This window comes from Amblyomma americanum, chromosome 1 (genome assembly GCF_052857255.1).
Source record: "Amblyomma americanum isolate KBUSLIRL-KWMA chromosome 1, ASM5285725v1, whole genome shotgun sequence".
NCBI lineage: Eukaryota > Metazoa > Arthropoda > Arachnida > Ixodida > Ixodidae > Amblyomma > Amblyomma americanum.
In genome coordinates, this window is record NC_135497.1 from 85,010,603 (window position 1) to 85,029,396 (window position 18,794).

The 18,794-nt window shown below is 42.3% G+C and overlaps 1 protein-coding gene across 1 annotated transcript in view; it reads left to right on the forward strand.

Annotated features, from left to right (window-relative positions):
• LOC144109702 (uncharacterized) overlaps window positions 1-18,794 on the forward strand; it is a 151,188-nt gene that overhangs the window by 109,916 nt on the left and 22,478 nt on the right. The window contains exons 11-12 of the mRNA XM_077642527.1: window positions 16,965-17,074; window positions 17,785-18,509. Of these exons, the coding sequence (XP_077498653.1) occupies window positions 16,965-17,074; window positions 17,785-18,509 (835 nt within the window). The remainder of the gene's footprint in view (window positions 1-16,964; window positions 17,075-17,784; window positions 18,510-18,794) is intronic.

Consider the following 18,794-nt stretch of genomic DNA (forward strand, 5'->3'; position numbering starts at 1 on the left):
GCTACTCCAAGCCACTGTTTTAGCAGGGAATAATCTCTTACAGCACCCAACTTTTGAAGAAAGGCGGGCCACTGACCGGTGAAGGCTCGTGAAAAATTCGTAGAAGCGAATGCGCGCTCACAAAGTAATTCGTTTTCGATGGAATTTTAATACATTATTTCCTATGGGGATTTCGCGGGGAATGAAAAATACTTCGTCTTAGCGAAAATTTGCTTGAAGCGCCATTCGTTGTGCCTGGATTCAACTGTGTATGAATGGGGTCTTTGTTTTCAGGTTTTCTGTTTTTCATAACGCAGGCAGTAAAAATTGTGAACATTTTTGCAGTAAATAGTACTTAAGTATTCTTTTATTGATAGCACCTTGTACAGCATTACATTGGGAGGCATTTAAAATCAGTGACAAAGCTCATTAAAACAACTCGAAGGTCACGACTTTTGTCAAAAGTAATCAAATCATTAAACACTTGCGCATTACAAATTAATATGTGGGGACATTGAGAGCACTTCTATTATGCAATAAACATTTCAGTCTCTGTAATACGAATATTTGCTAATGGCAGACTTATCCATTCCTTTGCTTCAAGGGACCTTGAAATGATTTCGATGGGCATATTCTAGTGCAACAGGTCTGTAGAGGTGGTCTTTGTGGGTATTAGAGTCAAATTTGAAAGTTCTGCGTGGACCCTATAATTTAGAAATAAATTTTAAAAATCGCTGCTTGCAGTAGCTCGCAACCGGTTAGGGCAGCGCACCTCACTGCGCGTCCCCTTCCCCGATGACGTTTGTGGGCAGATGGGGCGAGGTTGAAGCTTGAAGGCTGGTTCTTCTGCCCATTGACGTAATCGGGGTAAGCGACGCGCGGTGAGGTGTGTCGCCCTAAGCGGTTGCGAGCTGCCTGTGAGCGATTTTTAAATTTTTTTTCTAACAGGGTCGACGCAGAGCTTCGAAATTTGACTCGAATACCCACAAAGACCACCTCTAAAGATCTGTTGCACTAGAATATGCCCATCAAAATCATTTCAGGGTCTCTTTATATGATTTAGTGTTTAATTAAACTGTGACATGTGTCATGGACTAAAAAATTAATTTCTTAAGTTTCATACCAATTTTACTGGAATAAAACTGTAAAATAGCCTTAATTGCAATTTTTTTCTTTGACGTTGAACTGTGACTCATATTTGTATCCCCCCTTTTTTTTGAGTATAGCTCGCTCAGCCTAAATTCCAGTGCCCAATCATGCTGTGTCGAGTTTTAAATTGTCTTTAACTTAGTTTTATCTGTTAGAGTTGATGGGTCTCATTTGGAATGCCATTTTATTGTAGCAGCCATTCCAATTTTTTTCAATTTGCAGTTGCTAATGACAAAAAAAAATGCTGTAAAGAGCACTTGTCCCTTGCAGGGCACAAAATGCTTAATTTGTATCAGCAGGTAATAAAACATAGCTTCTGTAAAAAAGGTAGGATGAATGTTTAGCTGCAAAACTCTCGAGAAAGCTCGGTAGCCATCCTTTGAAGCTGTATGGCTGCACTTGGGTGGTTGCTGATGAGTAATTAGTCCTTTGTCGAAATACTCTGGCTTGGACAATTCCCCATAATGCATTGAGCTAAAGGAAGCTTAATGTCTACTCATTCCAACAAGACATCAGGCCAGTGTCTGTATTATGTGGCCCATTTCGAGCAGATGCATTTTAAACTCACCCTGAAAAGATGCATTATGGTCATGATTGTTATTAGTTGTGTTGATAGTTGCGTTGAGAAGTTCTTTCCATGCTGGGCTAGGATAGCTGTTTTTCCCTTAATTTCAGCTGTTCATTTTGGGAAACTGAGTTCAGGACTACTCGTTTGGAACGGTGGACTTTTAACCCTAACCACCAAATTAATTCCCGAAAAACTTGCCAAAATCGCCACTTACATTGATTTTGTGGGCTTTAAATGCTCTAAACGCTCAAAAGGAGCTTTATGGACTACTAGCGTCCTCTGGTGTTGAAAATTGCAACCAATACAACTGCCGACCGCAACTCGTCTGGCAGTGAGAGCAATGCAACTTCAGGACGGATGAGTGTGATTCGTCATTGGCTATATTGGTACAGTCTCCCATGACTAGAACAGCTCGGGGATAGCGGTTAAAAGGTTAGAAAAAAGTTCTTCCTGAAATTGAAGGGTCCTCTCTTATCATCCAATGATACTACATGCTTATCCTGGTGGTTCCTTTCATCTTGGATGTCTTTTGCTGAAACGAGAATTGCAGAACATGTATGAAGATCTCGTAGAATTATTACTTCAATGCACTATTTCTTAGTGGAAGGCGAGACGATCTAGTTACTTTTCTGCATAGCAGGGCTAAACAGCTAGGCAAGTAAGCCCAGCTAGCTTGTTACTGAGGTAATTTTTGCCTTTTTAGGTTTAGTCAGTTGGCACAGTGATGCAGTGGTCGAATACGGTAGGCTGCCTAGCTCAGGCAGGCAGTTGCCACATCTTCATGCACCGCCTGCAAGCTCTTTTTCACTGGTACTTTTACGGGACTTTTTATGAAGTTGTGCAAGTGTTGGTTTGTGGTAGTTATTATCAGTGCAAATGCAGTAGTGGAGCCAAAAGTTTGTGGGGTGTCAAGTGTGAGAAAGCTGTGAATTACTGCACTTCCTGGGCAAAGGCTTTGGACTTGTTTAGTCAGTGCACTAGTTCTGCAAGCAAGTGCAGATTGGACTATTTACTTTCTTGTTGCTCAGGATTTCACTGCACAGAAAAAAATGCTCCATATTTAACAGTGGTATTTAGCAAAATGACTTTGTAGGTTACAGCTATACTTGGAAAGTAGCACCTTTGTGTAGCAGAAGTGCACACAATCTCTGGGCAGTTGTAAGCTCATCATAATGGCATCATTTCATTGATGTTTAAAATAGCATTCAAATGTGTTATTATTCTGTGCAGAACTTTAGGCCAACTCGATGCAATTTCACATCACGTGGAGAATCTAGTCTTAAAGGGACTATGCATGCAATGAATAAAAAGTCGCTTGTAAATGTTTTCAATGCTTAGAAATGGTGCTGAGAAGCATTCACACCAAGTATGGGTCTTCGGAACTGAGCCGGCAATTTATTATGAATTTTTAAAAACAGTGTTTCTTAAAATTCATGGGCCGATTGGTGTGCTCGTAGTGACCGATTTTGAAACTAAAATCGTGAAAAAAGACGTCACTGTACCCATGACGTCGCCAGGCCACCACATGCTCTCATTCGCTGGAGCCACGGCAGTCACGACGTCACGGGCACACTTCCGGTAGCCGTGAAAATCATCTGCTCGTGCCGCTGCGCGACCCTCTCGGGCAAGCGCGAGCCAGGGCATTGCCTTCGTGCATATAGTTTCAATTTTCCCCTGCCGCCTCCTTCTGTCGGGAGTTCCGGAGCCACTCGCAGTGGCTCGCCGAGTCGCTACTGTCGTCGCTGGCGTTCAGCCGGTACGGCGTGAACGCGTATAGCTCGATGCCCATCGCGGCCGTAAGAGCGAGCAGTCGCGCCTCGAGGCCTGGGTCCATTACTGCCAACTACAACAGACGACAAGCAAAGCAACCCGACGCACGCCGCAATCACGCCGCCGACGCTGCTGCTGGGGTGCTAGGAGCGACAACCGGATGTTACAAAACGAACATCAGCAGATGACGTATTCATGGGCGGGGCCCAGTCCCAGAGCTGCTTTCTTCATTTTTGTCTGGTGCCTCACGTGTACGAGTTGGGGGGGCAGAGGAGGAGCGTAATTTTTAATCGTCTATATCTTCAGTGTTATTGATGCTAGCTTAAAAATTCTTGCTTTGTGGTAGCCGCCGCAGTGGCTGAGTGGTTACGGCGCTCGGCTGCTGTCCCGAAAGACGCGGGTTTGATCCTGGCCATGGCGGTAGAATTTCGATGGAGGCGAAATTCTAGAGGCCCGTGTACTGTGCGACGTCAGTGCACGTTAAAGAACCGCAGGTGATCGAAATTTCCGGAGACCTTCACTACGGCGTCCCTCAGCCTGAGTCGCTTTGGGACGTTAAACCCCCATAAACCAATCTTGCGTTGGGGTGACGAGTGATGAAATGCCTATCTCTCGTCTGCTTTACGTAGTTTCAATTAATTTATTGCATAGTCCCTTTAACCCCTTCGCTTCCGTGGTCCATCTGCAACACAACAGCCTGACGTAGATTGCTGAAAAGATTTGGCAATAATTCATGCTGAAAAGGTTGCATTTTCGGCTGTCAAGCCACTCACAAATTTAGAGCAAGTGCAATTTTTGCGGTCTATGAAAACTGTTGAAGCAGTCAGGTGTGTAAAGAGAGAAATGGCACTTGTCACACTGCCGACAGCTTTCGCTGTTGTTTTCCTGGGCTTTGTACACGAAACGTTTGCGTAATGCTTTCTGCTATGCCGCCATTCGGAGGTGTTCGGCGATGAAAATGCCATTGACAAGCCTGTACATGTATTGGAGATGGAGCTGCAGTTGGTTTTCAGTGCTCTTGTATAGAGGCAACACAGCCACTAAACGGTCTTTTCGAACGGACAAAACTTTCTCTCGGTGTAGCACACTCCTTTTCATCTGCTCTTGGTTGAATATGTAGCTTATGTAAACAGAAAAATGCATCACACTGACGAATATTTTCTTTGGGCGCTTTTGGATTTCCAAGCCGCAGCTCTAGCTATGTCTGAAGTGCCAGGCTGAGAGTCTGAGTAATAATCCTCACCCATCATACATTGTATTGCTTGCCACTGAAAAAAGGCATTGGATGTGGCACACCACTCCGTAGAGTAGGTCTGCACAATTGTTTCCTGATTATAATTGCCAAGGAACTCTCTCTTGTTTAATTGTTTACATGCCCAACTTCATTGGTCATGATCAGTTGCTTGGGGCATGGTTTTCCTTAATGCTGTGATGCACTGTCACATACTGTACGAACTGTGTGAATACGGATATTTAAATTCGTGTTAAACAATATGAAATTTTCACAATATTGCACACGCATTTTAGTGGTTTTATTTTAGATCAACAGGTGATGGAATAAAATGGGCTTTGACATTGTTTTTTGTATGTGCTCGAGTATTTGTGCTCAGTTTTGTCCTTTTTAGGTGTTCTGAAATTAGAAAAAGCCTAATTTGCTCATTTTAGAATGCATTTATATTTTCCTCAGTAAAACAATCACTTTTTCACATATCTGTATACTGGAGGTCAGCAGCAATGAAACCCTTAAAGATTCAAAATTTTTACCCATATGTTCATTGCCTAAGCATTGTAGGGTTAAGTTGGTCATCTCATTAATGTTGTTGCAGCCGTGTCAGCAGTGAGTACAATCAGCCCGTTGTCAGTGGACAGTCTACATCACCCTTGTGTAGAGCACTAGAACAGAGCATTGCATTCCAAACAAAGCGACACTCCACCGCAGCTCCTAGGTTCTTGCGGAAACGTTTGCGTGGAAGTGGAGCAGCATAAACCCAGAAGCCAGGCGAGAAGTTGCACTTTGCTCGAAAGCCGTCGGCTGCTGTTTCAGCTCTTTCTGATTGGTTCGCACTGTTCGACTGCTTTACGCAAGGGTCACTTAGACTGTACATTTAGTTTTACCAGCGATTTTTTTCATGTGTGGCTGTGGGATGCACGTCTGTTTGATGGTTCAGCAGTTTTTGCTGCAGTGAAAAATGCCAGTCGGGTACATAATTGATAGCAGATCAGAGTTAAAAATTTCTGCATGGAGCCAATATCCCAGTACTATCTCATATTGTTGGATGAGCGTGAATCTGGGTACTGAGCCTGAAAAATCGCTTTCGTTGAATGCCAGGTAATCGATAGTACTTGTGCCTGTTAAAGAAAAATTACAGGCATCATTTGTCTTATTGCTTGATAAATATAGAAGGCCCACCTTGTGCTGAGGTGAGCATTAAATTTCTTCATATAAATGCTTCTATGCTTAGAATCCATTGAGACGAAGAGAACTGGAAGGGCTTGTTGCAAATGAAGGAGTCTGTGACGTTTTTTATATCCATCTTGCTAGGTACAGTGAAGCACACTGCATGCACATCATCTGATAGCTACTGTTTTAACACCTGTTAAATCTTTCCTTACCGTGGGGAGAACGATGTTAATTTGCTTTTTTTTGTTAATGTAAAGCAGTAGTGATAGTAGATAACGGTTACATTGGCATTAATGCTGGAGGGTAATGCTTTACCTACTTGCACTGCTGTGACAGAACTTGCAGCTTAATGTTGCTACCCTAATCTTGTTATGACACATGTAGAGGTGCCTGTGTCTGCTTTAATAGCTTGCGTGGACGTTTTGGTTTTACCTATTCATGATGGATGGAAGTTTTTTGTATGTGTGTAATTTATTCTTGTGCGACTGATTTCGCCGCCTTCCTTTATTCTTTCTCGCTCGCGTGTAAACAACATTTTATATTTTTGCATGTGAAGCTGACGGGCGAGTAGTTTTTTACTTCACTTGGTATTTTTATCACATGTACATAATAAATGTATGTAGCAGCAGTTACTATTAACAGAACTTTTTGTGAAAGACATGACACAATATTTTTTCTATGTATTTCACAATGCAGTTTAACGCTGTGTCAAAAAGCAAATAAATACTAATGTACTACAATGTGTATTCGTGCATTACTTAAGTATGCTCAATGTTTGCGACTCAAAAAATACATACTACTACTTGTTGCACCACAATGCCAAGTAACCACAGCATCATTGGCAGGCACACTGAAAGCCTTGTAATTGCATGACCTATGATGAGAATTAAAGGGTTTTAATTATTTGAGAAGGATTAAGTGTGCTCATTTGATACTCTCTGGCTGTGGTGCTTAGGAATAGGTAACACCTGTCGTAGCACGTATCTCAGCTGTGACGACTTATGGGGTTCCATTCACTAACCTTCCTGCACTTTGCAGGCAAGAAAAACATCTTTTGATGCTCTCTCTGCATGCGTTTCTGTATTTTTGCAGTGCTGCCAAATGGTTCATGGTTTATTGTTGAAGTTTTTTATGTGTGTATGCTAGTTTAAAGGTGTGGTGTGGAATAATGACTGGTAGCAACACGCGAGTAATTAAGGGTAAAGAAGATCATAAAGAAACTAGTGAGGATAGCGACTTGAAATCTAAGCTAGATGACTTCCAAAAAGAAGTTCTAAGCCAATTTCAATCTTTACATACTGGCATCAAGCTTTGTAGCGACTCATGTGACGAAATGAATGTAACAATGAAATGAAAGGGCTAATGAAAGAAACCAACAAAGCACTCGAAAGATGAAAACCGCAAGTTAGTTGAGCATGTATTGCAGCTTGAGCAGTACTCCCGCTCGAACAATCTGGAGATCAAGGGTGTGGCATCTGATCTTGAACCTACCTATGTTGTCATTAACGTAGCTGAGGCAGTCGGCGAACCAATGTCGTTAAACAACATTGACACGTGTCGCAGAGTACCCAGGTAATAACTCTAGTGAAACGAACATTATTGTGCATTTCATGCACGACGGTAAAAGAAACAGTACAAGCAAAGTCAAAGAAAGACCAGGTCACAATTGCAACGTTCGGATGCGAAACACCCAACGCAGTTTTCATAAATGAGCATCTCACCAATTGCAACAAGCAGCTACTCGGTGCTACAATCAAAAAGAAAAAGCAAGTTGGATGGAAGTATGCATGGTGCAATTAAAGACCGAGAAATTTTTCCGCGCAAGGAAGATGCCTCGTCTGTGATTCATATCGCATCCTTAAGTAACCTAGATAGCAAGACTGGCAGTGATGGGACATCGTGGTTGTATCTATTTAACCAGTGAGTGAGTCAGGGTACGCAGAAACGTGAAATATCATGCTAGTGAAGCTCAACTGCAATCTGAAGGCACATTGTCTTTACCTAAATTCCCGTTCGCTGGAAAATAAGCACAATGACTTTGAACTTTTCCTGGATTCCATGAATATCAAGTTTGATGCTATTATGGTATCTGAAACCTTGTACACTGAAGCTTCCTGCACTTTTGATCATTTGGATTATAAAAGCTTTGCCCTTTGTCATCTGCAGAAAAGGGGTGGCAGTTTGCTGCTCCTTTTAAAGCACTGTTTTGACATGCATATTGTTGAGGAATTTTCGGCGTCAAATGGTAACTATGAGGCACTGACTATTCAAGATGCCTGTAGATTTTTCACCGTGATTTATCGCTCATCGCACACAAGCATCACAGTTTTTCTGCGATTTCTTAAGCAGCTCTTTGAGTCCATATCTTTAAAAGGTATTCCTTTCTTCTTAGTAGGGACGTTAACATTGATCAGGCTGTCTGTTCAAAATATCGAACTGGTCTTGTATCGGTTTTCAATACATACGAATTCGCTAAATAGTGATCATTTGCCTATTTTTGCATTTATTCAAGACAAAACAGCAGCAAAGATAGAACACTCACCTGTCTGGTTTTTTCAAAAGATCACTAATGATTCTTTAAACAGTTTTCGTACTGATATTCAAGCCCACAACTGGGCTCATGTTCTTGAAAAAAAAACTGATGTTGATTCCATGTATGACACTTTCTTGTCAGATATTACAGACCTATACAAAAAGCATTTTCTGTACATGTCGCACACGAATAACAAAAACTCTCGCAAGAAAACTCTCACGCTTGAACGTAAAGAACTTGTCCTAGGACTATATATTGATTTTACGAAAAGATTTAAATGTCTATTTGAAACCTTGTTTAAGCTGGAGCACCTTTGTCCGTAAAGTTCCGAGACCGAGTCCATAAAAAAAAATGTGTTCAACATAGCATCTATACTCAGCTTCCAACGCTTTTTGAGGTTTTGGAAACAGTTAGCAAACGCTTATTTTGGCAGGGCTGTCAGCACGTTTGTCATGGCATCTTGAATAGCCTCCACGCTCCCCGTCCAGCGACCTTTTAGGGCTCTCTTCACACGAGGAAACTGGAAAAAATCGCATGGGGCGAGGTCAGGCGACTATGGCAGATGGGGAAGTACAGTAATGCTGTGCTTGGCGAGAAATTTTGTTGCGCTGAGAGCAGTGTGCGGCCTTGTGTTATCGTGGAGAAGGCTCCGTTGTACAGATGCCCATAAGTCAGGGCGACGGCGTCACAGTGCATCATGCATGTGTTGGAGCACGCGGATATGAAACTCCTGATTCACTGCCCCTTGTGGGACGACCTCGTGGTGTATGACACCTCTGGCATCGAAAAAAAAGACTATCAGCATCGTCTCTGTTTTGGTCTTCTGTTGCCGCACCTTTCTTGATGCCGGATTGCTTGTGGACCGCCATTCAGCGCTCTGTCTCGTTGTTTGAGGATCGTATTCAAAACACAATGTTTCGTCTTCAGCACTGATGCTGTCGACAAAGGCAGCATTCATTTCTGCCTCGGAGAGCAAATCAGTGCTCACTGATGCCTGCGTGTCCTTCTGGTTCTGTGTGAGGGGGTGCGGCACAAGTCTGGCATTCAGTTTTCGTTTCCCCAAGCTCTCACGCAAAATTTAGTAGCATATTGTCTTACTAATGTCGAGAGCATCTGATATCATGCGGGCTATAATGGTGCGGTCTTGCTGTACGATTTCCCTGATCCCACTTTCATTCCGTGAGCTTGAAGGGCGCTCCTGCCTTGTGTCGTTTTCCACCGACGTTCTCCCCGAAACGAACCTCTTGTGCCACTCGAAAACTCTCGCCCGCGATAATGTCTCGTTGCCGTAAGTGTCACGAAGGAGCTCATACGTCTGTGTGGCTGTATGTTTACACGCTATTCGAGGTGGACGTCCATCTCTCCACATTAGAATGCGCGGATGACTAGTGACAACGTATTTTCTACATGTAGTGCCATCTAGCTGCTGCCACAGCAATTAACATATATAGCTCAGGTTAGCCCGAAAAGATGGCGCTACACATATGCACCAACATTTGTTTTGGAGAATCATTTCTAAAGAAAATAAATCAGTCTCAAAACTTTATGGACAAAGGTTGTATTACGGAATATGTCGTAGTGCAAATCTTCTCTCTTCATAACAGGTGCCAATATGTAAGCTTCAACTATCACAGTAGGGCCAGTGGCGTTGCCCATTGAGTGCAGTTATTTCGTATAATTTCAACCAGAGTGACTTAGCAAATGATGAATGTAATTCAGTAGGTTAAGCTGCTGATAGTTTTTAAGGGGGGAAGCTGGTTTTAGAAAAAAAAATTATTAATGAAGTCGCAATTATGAGATTTTCAGGGAACATGTATTTTTGCGTGCTGATTCCAAATATGGAATTTAATTTAACCTACAACAAGTCCTTGTTGACTTGATGCAATATGTTATGTAACTTTTTGTGGAGAGCTTTAGCGAAATTTTGCTGCAGGGAACTTGCTAGAATGTATGCCGTCCGCTTGTCTTGACAACAAGCTATGCAATAAGGATAAAATTATTATCCTGCGTATCACAGAAGTTAAGTTACAGTGTTTTGAACTTCGTACTTCACAAACGGGAAGAAAAAATTGTCTTCTTGTTTCTGAAGGGACAACTTCAAAATTCTATAACTCAGCTTCTATGACAGGCAGGATGATAATTTTAGCTTTATTGCATAGCTTAATGTCAAGAGAAACCAATGGCATGCATTCTAGCAAGTTCCCTGCAACAGGATTTCTTGAAAGCTCTCCACAAAAAGTTACATAACACATTGTATAAGTGCTCAAGAAATTGTTGCACATGAAGTTAAATTCTATATTTGGAATTAGCACACAAAAATACATGTTCCCCGAAGATTTCGTAATTGTGGCTTCATTAATAAAAATGTTTTTCTAAGACCCTCTTCCCCCTTTAATTTAAGAATTGTTTTAGTCTTGCCTTGTTTGCAGAATATGCAAATGTTCATATGGATTCTGGCCCAGCTGTGGCCACTTGGTGTCTAGCAGTATCAATTGAAAGTAAGTGGGACCACTTGTAAAACCGCTTGCTTTGAAGTGGCACCGCTTAAAAGCAAGTGGGACAACTTGTAAAACCACTTGCTTTGAAGTGGCACCGCTTAAAAGTAAGTGTGACCACTTGTAAAACCACTTGATATTTTCACCTGGGAGACCTTGGTACGCTACCCAAAGCAACTGCACGATGGCACCGGTAGAATTTAAAAGAAGTCTAGGTGGTGACCACAAACGTATCAAGCTGCGTTTCAGAAGAGAAGCCAATGTAGGAACGAGGCAAGATGAACAACCAGATGAGATCTTCTACTTGGAAAAGCATTGGAAGCAGCAGCCAAACAAATTGAAATAATTTCTAAGGCTAATAAAACAGAATTGATTTACTCAAATTTAACTCGATTGTTTAAGCTACAGCTTGCTTAGGTTTGAGTCAGGTCAAAAGGGAAAAGAAAATGCAAACCCATGAGCTGGTGGGATGAGGAGGTCAAGAAGGCCACAGAGCAATGTCAGGAAGCCTCCAGGGAACACGGGTATTCTAAGCAAAGGGGAACAGGAAGCTGAAGTAGACAGAAAATGGGATACTTTCATAAACTGTCGAAGGGAAGCACCCTATTTGATCAATGATAAAATTAGAAGAAAGGGGGCTCAGTGGTTCTCAGAAGTAAATAAAAAGGATAGAAAAGCGGATAAAAATTTTGGAAACATCTGAACTCCATGAGTGATAAGAGCAGGCTAGAGCAGAGGTTTATATTTACAGGTTAAGGTATTCAGCTAGAAAGGGATGAGGCAGTGCAGCATATAGGAACAATGATGACAGAAAAAATTTAAAAACAAAGAAATGTTGTGCATTCTATCGAGGGTGGATAGGCCGGTTACACCAATGGTTTCACTTAGACAAAGAAGAGTGTGAAAGGGCAGAGAAGAAAGTTCCCAGTAGCGTGTCGACAGGACTAGGCGGTATTCCAAATATGTTTAAGAAGTTGGGACTAAAATCTAAGCGAAAATTGAGAGGTAGTGAACAAAATGGTAATGGATGGGAAAGCCCCCGATGAATGGAGACTAAGCAGGATGAACATGACATATAAGGGAAATGGGGACAAAGCTGGCATAAGCAACTTACTCTCCTAACCATTGACGTCAATGGTTTACAGGGTGGTAATACTGATTACAAAGGTCAGACAGCAGGCATGGGTGCAGAATCGGGGGGTGCTAGGGGTGTTACAAATTGGGTTCGGAAAACAAAGGAGCTGGGAGGACAATCTATTCTCATTGACGCAGTGTATCGAGAATGCTGAAAAGGAACACAGACCCCTATGGCTACCATTTCTGGATATCAAGGGAGTCTAGGACAGTGTTATTGAAGAGTATTTGTGGGACATACTGGGCACATTGGATATTGGAGGTGCAGCAACTAGTCTTTTAAAAGATATCTAGAAAAGTACCAAAGTGCTTATAAAATGGAAAAAAAGAAATGTTTCAGAGCTCATAGATATAGAGCGGGGGCATAGGCAACAGTGTGCTCTGTCACCTTTGTTGTTTATGTTTTACCTGCAAGGATTAGATACCAAACTAGAGAGGAGCAGACCTGTCTTCAACCTTTCTTTTTTCAGTTAAGGAGAATGGATTGAACAGTGATTACCAGGACTGATGTACACGGATGATATAGTGCTAATGGCTGACAAGGAACATTTGCAGAGGTTGATGGACATCTGCTGTATATAGGGAGATAGATTAAGTCTGACGTTTAGTAAGGAAAAATCTGCAGCCGTAACTTTTAATGATGAGGATGGTGAGCATAGGATACAAGAGGTCATGCTAGAGGTAGTGGATAAATACAGGTATCTTGGGGTGTCGATAAATAATGGTGCTGAGTATCTAACGCAGCATGAAAATCATGTATCGACTAAAGGTAGCAGGAGTGCAGCATTCTGGAATTGCAATAGGTATGAAGTAGTAAGAGGGATCTGGGAAGGGGTGATGGTTACTAGTCTAATTACTTTTGGCAGTGGGATCTTGCGCATGAGGCCAGAGGTTCAAGCAAGGTTAAAAACCAAGCAGCACGGGGTAGCTAGGCTTGCTATGGGAGCACATGGCAGTACACCAAATCAGGGGGTACAATGTGACATGGGATGGCCATCATTTGAGAGCAGAGAAGCTAGCAATAAGATAGAATTTGAGGAGAGACTGAGAGAAATGGGGGAAAAGCAGTGGGCTAGGAAAGTTTTTCAGTTACTTGTACATGAGGAATCTTGACACGAAATGGAGAAAGCAAACTAGAAAACTGACAGGCAAATGTCCGGACAGCAGTAGGTAGGGGGGCAAAGCAGGAAATATCGGTTAAGAAAATGGTTAAAGAATAAGAGGGGGGTCTGTGGAAAGCAGGGATGCAGACAAAATCAGCACTGGGAACATACAGAACTTTTAAGGAGGAAATTGCCAAAGAAAATATCTATGATAATTCTAGGGCAAGCTCTACGTTGTTCGAGGCCAGGATGGAAGTATTGTGGACTAAGACATATCGAGTCAAATACTACGAGATAGACACGTTATGTGGTGTGTACGGAGACAAGGGAACAGCTGAACACTCTTCGCCCTACAGTTGAAAGCAGCGGGGCTGATTTATTCAAAACATTGAGGTTTAAGGACAAGGGAGGAAAAATAGATTTTAAATGGATAAAAATAGCCAAGCGAACGTTGGCTAAAATCAAAACGAGTGAAATTTTACGGGTCACCGCTAGATGGCATGAGCCGCCGATTTAAAAAGTTCAGCCTTATCCATCCATGAACACGTGTTTAGCGCTGGGTCATTCCACGCGAAATGTCGCAGACCGCAAAAGCGACCACCGCCGATTCCTTTGAAAAAAATTGATTTAGTGGGTGGTTATGTGAATTGAGTTCCTACGAAGTGTTTTTCTCTTTAAAAAATATTTGCTTACGTGAGTGCTCTTCAAAGTTTTCATGAAGAAGCAAGAGTTGGTTGGATTCACAACTTTTTAAATCAAATGTGAAACAGGCTACAATGCAAAATCTTATTTTAGATTATTTCACTTGCGTTATTCTTACATCTGACTTCATTATATGGAACCATGCAATCATTTCCCGCGCTTTCTTGGTTGAGTAAAAAAAGCAAGAAATGAGCCATTTTAACAATTTTTTTTACATAAATGTTGTTAACATCTCAGCTACAATCATTTTTCCTGCTTGCACCTTACTATATAGTTTATGCTAAAAATATCTAAAATTGTTAAGCAGAGGAAAAATTACTTCCAAAGTTTGCAAAAAGTGACTTTTACTGTGATTCAGACCTAAATTAAGGATCAACGCCCTTGAGGTAAAAATACATGAGAGGGCTCATTATACAAAGCAACTTCGTTGCTTATAACCTATAAATTTTAGTTCGAGTAAATTTTGTTTGAGGCGAGTAAAAAATTTGAAGTCCGTAATCAGCCTCCTTGGTAGATACTGCCGATCTGTGTCTTTACTGTAGAGTGCATACTACCATGCTCAATACGAACTGCAACTCACAAGATGTGACACCACATATTAGCTTGACCAGTGTGCATATTAGTGCCAGAAAAATAGGTGGCGACACGTACTGTTGCGCTTAATATAGCTTGCAACACCTATGGAAATATAAGGGGGAGGGTCAAAGGGAAGGGATGACAAAGTGTGAACACTCATATGCTATTTATTACGCTTGCAATACACAAGAGCGGGCCAGCTAGCTACAGAACATCAGAGAAGCAGTTAGAAGTGGGGATGCGTAGGCTTAGAGAGGCCACTGAGAGTGTGCATGTGACCATATGCACAATCCCTGAGGTCCAGAGGCAGGCTAGTGAAATGGAAAGGAGGGTCGTTGAGGCTAACCGTGTAATTAGGTTAATGAGTCAACGACTAGGATACGGGGCAATGGAAGTTAACATAGAAGTGTACGAGGTCAGCCCCCACCCTTTTGCACAGGATGACATTTACTACGGTGGTGCCAATGGCAAGAGGGTGGGTAGTGAGAGAGGTCGCCAGGCAACAGCTTTTTTAGGGGGACCCAGAGCTCTGAGGGAACCAGTGTAGAGAAGGAAGAACCAAGATCAAAGGGACGATGGAACCATAGGAGAAGAAATAGACACAAGTGCGAGGGCCAAGTTAATTCAGATATAGGTTTCATTAACATGCAAGGTGGCAGGAATAGACTGAAATGGGAGGAAATAGAAGAACAGTTAAGGCAGGAGGAATTAATGGTATATGGTTTAGTGGAAATGCATCTTAGAGACATGGAGCAACCACCCTGTAACTCAGACTATGCATGGGAATATTGTAACAGAACAGAGGGCAGCAGAAAGGGGGTTGGAATTGGGGCATTCATTCATAAAAGTATGAATTTTCAAAGGGTTAGCTAAAAGGAAAAGTGGCAGGGGAGCAAACACTCCTTGTCTTTGTATAGCTGTGAACAGGAGCTAATGCCAAAGAGGAAAACAGGAAAATGTTAGAATGTATTTCAAGTGACATTAATGAGCTAGGAGGACAGGGTGAGATAATTATATTAGGCGACATGAACGCACACATAGAAGACATGGAGGGGTACACAGAGTCGACGGAAGTATGCTGCTGGATGATATGTGTGACAGGCATGATTTAGTTGTATGCAACAGTACCGAGAAGTGTGAAGGGCTCCTAACATGGGATGCACGGAGTCTGCACTCGACGATAGATTATGCACTAATGTCACAGAGGATGTATAATAGATTAGGGGTAATGAACATAGATGAAGATGGTTCCAGAAGTCTAGGTAGTGACCACAAGCGTATCAAGTTGAGTTTCAGAAGAGAAGCCAATGTAGGACTGAAGCAAGATGAACAATCAGAGGGGAATTTTTACTCAGAAAAGCAATTGCAAGCAGCCAAACAATTTATGAAAGTAATTTTTAACTCGATTACTTGAGCTAGAGCAAGCTAAGGTTCGAGTCAAGCCAAAAGGGAAAAGACGCAAACCCAAGAGTTGGTGGGATGAGGAGGTCAAGAAGGCGATAAAGAAACGTCAGGAAGCGTCCAGGGAACACAGATATTCCAAGAAGAGGGGGGAACCAGAAGCTGAAGTAGACAGAAAGTGGGATAGCTAGGGAAGCATATTATTTGATTAATGAGATAATTAGAAGAAAGGGTGCCCAATGGATGTCAAAAGTAAATAAAAAGGATAGAAAAGCAACTCAGAAATTCTGGAAACATCTAAATACAATGGGTAATAAGACTAGGCTAGAGCAAATGTTTATTGTTACAGATCAGGGTATTCGACTAGAAGGGGACGAAGCAATGAAACACATAGGAGCAAGGATGACAGAAAAATTTAAAGAAAGAAATGTTCCACATAATTTATCGAAGGAGGATAGACCGGTTACTGCAATTGCTTCACTTGAGCAAAGAGAGTGGGAAAGGGCAGAGAAGGTTGCTAGTGGCCCATCAGCAGGACAAGATGGTATTCCGATTATGTTAATAAACAAGCTGGGACCAAAATCCAAGCAACCAAGCATACATTAATACAGGTAGTGAATAAAATGATAGTGGATGGGAAAGTACCCAATGAATGGCGATTAAGTAGAATGAACATGATATATAAGGGAAAGGGGGACAAACCTGACGTAAGTAACTACCGTCCCATAACAGTGACACCTGTGGTTTACAGGGTGGTGATGCAGATTATAAAGGACAGACTGCAGGCTTCGGTGGAGAACGAGGGGGTGCTAGGGGTACTACAAAATGTGTTCCGGAAACAAAGAAGGTTGGAGGAAGGACAATCTATTTTCATTGACGCAGTGTATAGAGATTATTGAAAAGGAACAAAGGCCCCTATGGCTAGAATTTCTGGATATTAGGGGAGCCTAATATCCATCCTAATATCCAAATGCAAACTCTAAAAAACTTGGCATACGTTACCCACAGCCTATATATATTGAATTCTTAAATATCGCTGAATTCTCAAAAAGTGGCGCAGTTGCCCTTTGATGCCATTTGCCATTTTCATTTAGCTAATTCTTAAAGTTTTTTTTATTACTGTTGTGCATTGTATGCTATTGATTCATTTCAGGAAAGTGGCGATCCTTCTGACCTCCAGGATAAAGTCTTAGGCATCGATGAAGACAAGAGTAACCCTCAGTGCAACCCCAAAAAAAGAGCATTTCACCAGCATGATGACAGGTTAGTAGGTGATCGGAATGAGTCTGAAATCCCAGAAAAAAGAAATGACGAGTAGTGTATTCCAGCTAGCTTTGGCACAGCTATCTCATCTTGTATAATTGTGTTGTTGGCAGGTGGTACATTACAATTTTTTGTAGGCTGAATTGTGTTGGAAGTACTTATGTCATCCTTAACTTGTTTAGGTGGTTCAGTGTCCTTTTGAGTGTTAATTTTGCATATTTCCGCACAAGTATAAAGTATGACGTGCATGTGCTCATTTATGTCACAAAGCTGCAATCCCTTACTTTGATAGTTTTGCGAGGACTATACCATCTGCTCCAAGCTAGTGTAAGCCGGTGCAGTTGCAGCCACCGCTGCCCTAATTGCACGTGGTGGCTTATCGCTTGCTGCTGATGCAGCCTCATCAGATTTACAATAAAACCTCAATAATTAGAGCTTAGTTGGTTTGAAATCTAGGGTAATTTGAGGAATTTGTACAATCCCATATTTTTTTGATAATTCAAACCGGTGGCCTCCATTAGGACAATTAATTTGAAGTTCTGGCGTGTTATGCGGGAATGCCCGATCCTGATTTGGTCGTAAACCAACTTGGTGGTAAACCAACTCGGGATGTGGTAGTTTCACTGTATTGAATGCTCTGTTGTACTTTTCTCACAGAACTACTGGTTGTCATTGTGTAGGTGATTAAGTGCCTTTGTTTTCCCTGGCAGGGGCTCACGGCATGAGAAGAAGCTATGCCGGGATGAAGGTGTTTGGAGCCACGACATGTACCGCGAAGAAGAACAAGGGCCTAAAACAAGTGAGGAACTAGTGAGCATCTATGGTTATGATATTCGAACCGAGACTATGCCTCCTCGAGCTCAGAGCCGGCGACTTTATGGCCATGGCTCCAACAAGTATCAACGAAACTGGGAGGATGAAGAGGCTCACACCCCCCGGTCAGGCTCAGGACGTGGTCGAGGCATAAGTTGTGACTTCAGACCAAGAGGTGGTGGCCAGTTTGGCAACCCTCCTTTCCAGGATGCCACTCTGCATCAAGACCAGGCAGTGGTCAAGGTGCCGACCAAACCTGCGGCTTTCAAGAGCACTGACCATGGAACACCAGACAAACACAGTCCTCAGCAAGTATGGGAGCACGTAGCCAAGAGCTCGGGAACGGCCCGCTGGGATTGGGGCGAGTGTCCTTCTCAGCCACCCAGGAAGCCAGCAGATACTTCACCAAAACAGCATGAAGATGAAGTAAAGAAAAACATGTCTTCAGATCATCATGCCAGCAAGCCTGCGCCACAGTCGCCATTGAAGACTGCTGAATCTTCTTACAATGAACCTGCTGCGAATGCGAAGGCTATACTACAGGTGCTTTTGGAAAGACGACGAAGCAGGAGAAATGCAGAGAGAGACGAGAAAACTGTTCCGAAAGTTGAGCTTCCAAATGGTGAGGAGCATGGCTATTTTTCTTTGTTGTGTGCAAACCCAGAAGACGTAGTCAACTTTAACAAGTTCTTGAATCTAAACTGATGACATTTTTTGCTGAATGCATGTATATTTGAAGGGTGACCCATAGCAAAACGGTTGAACAAGTTCCTCACTTGAGAAAAAGGTTTTTACTAAACACTATGCAGCTTAGACAGACAGCTGTGTGCACTTTTGGTTTCTTGTGAAAATCTGGTGTTTTGCTCTTTGTGGCTATGTGATAATGTTTGGTAGCTAAAGACTTAGG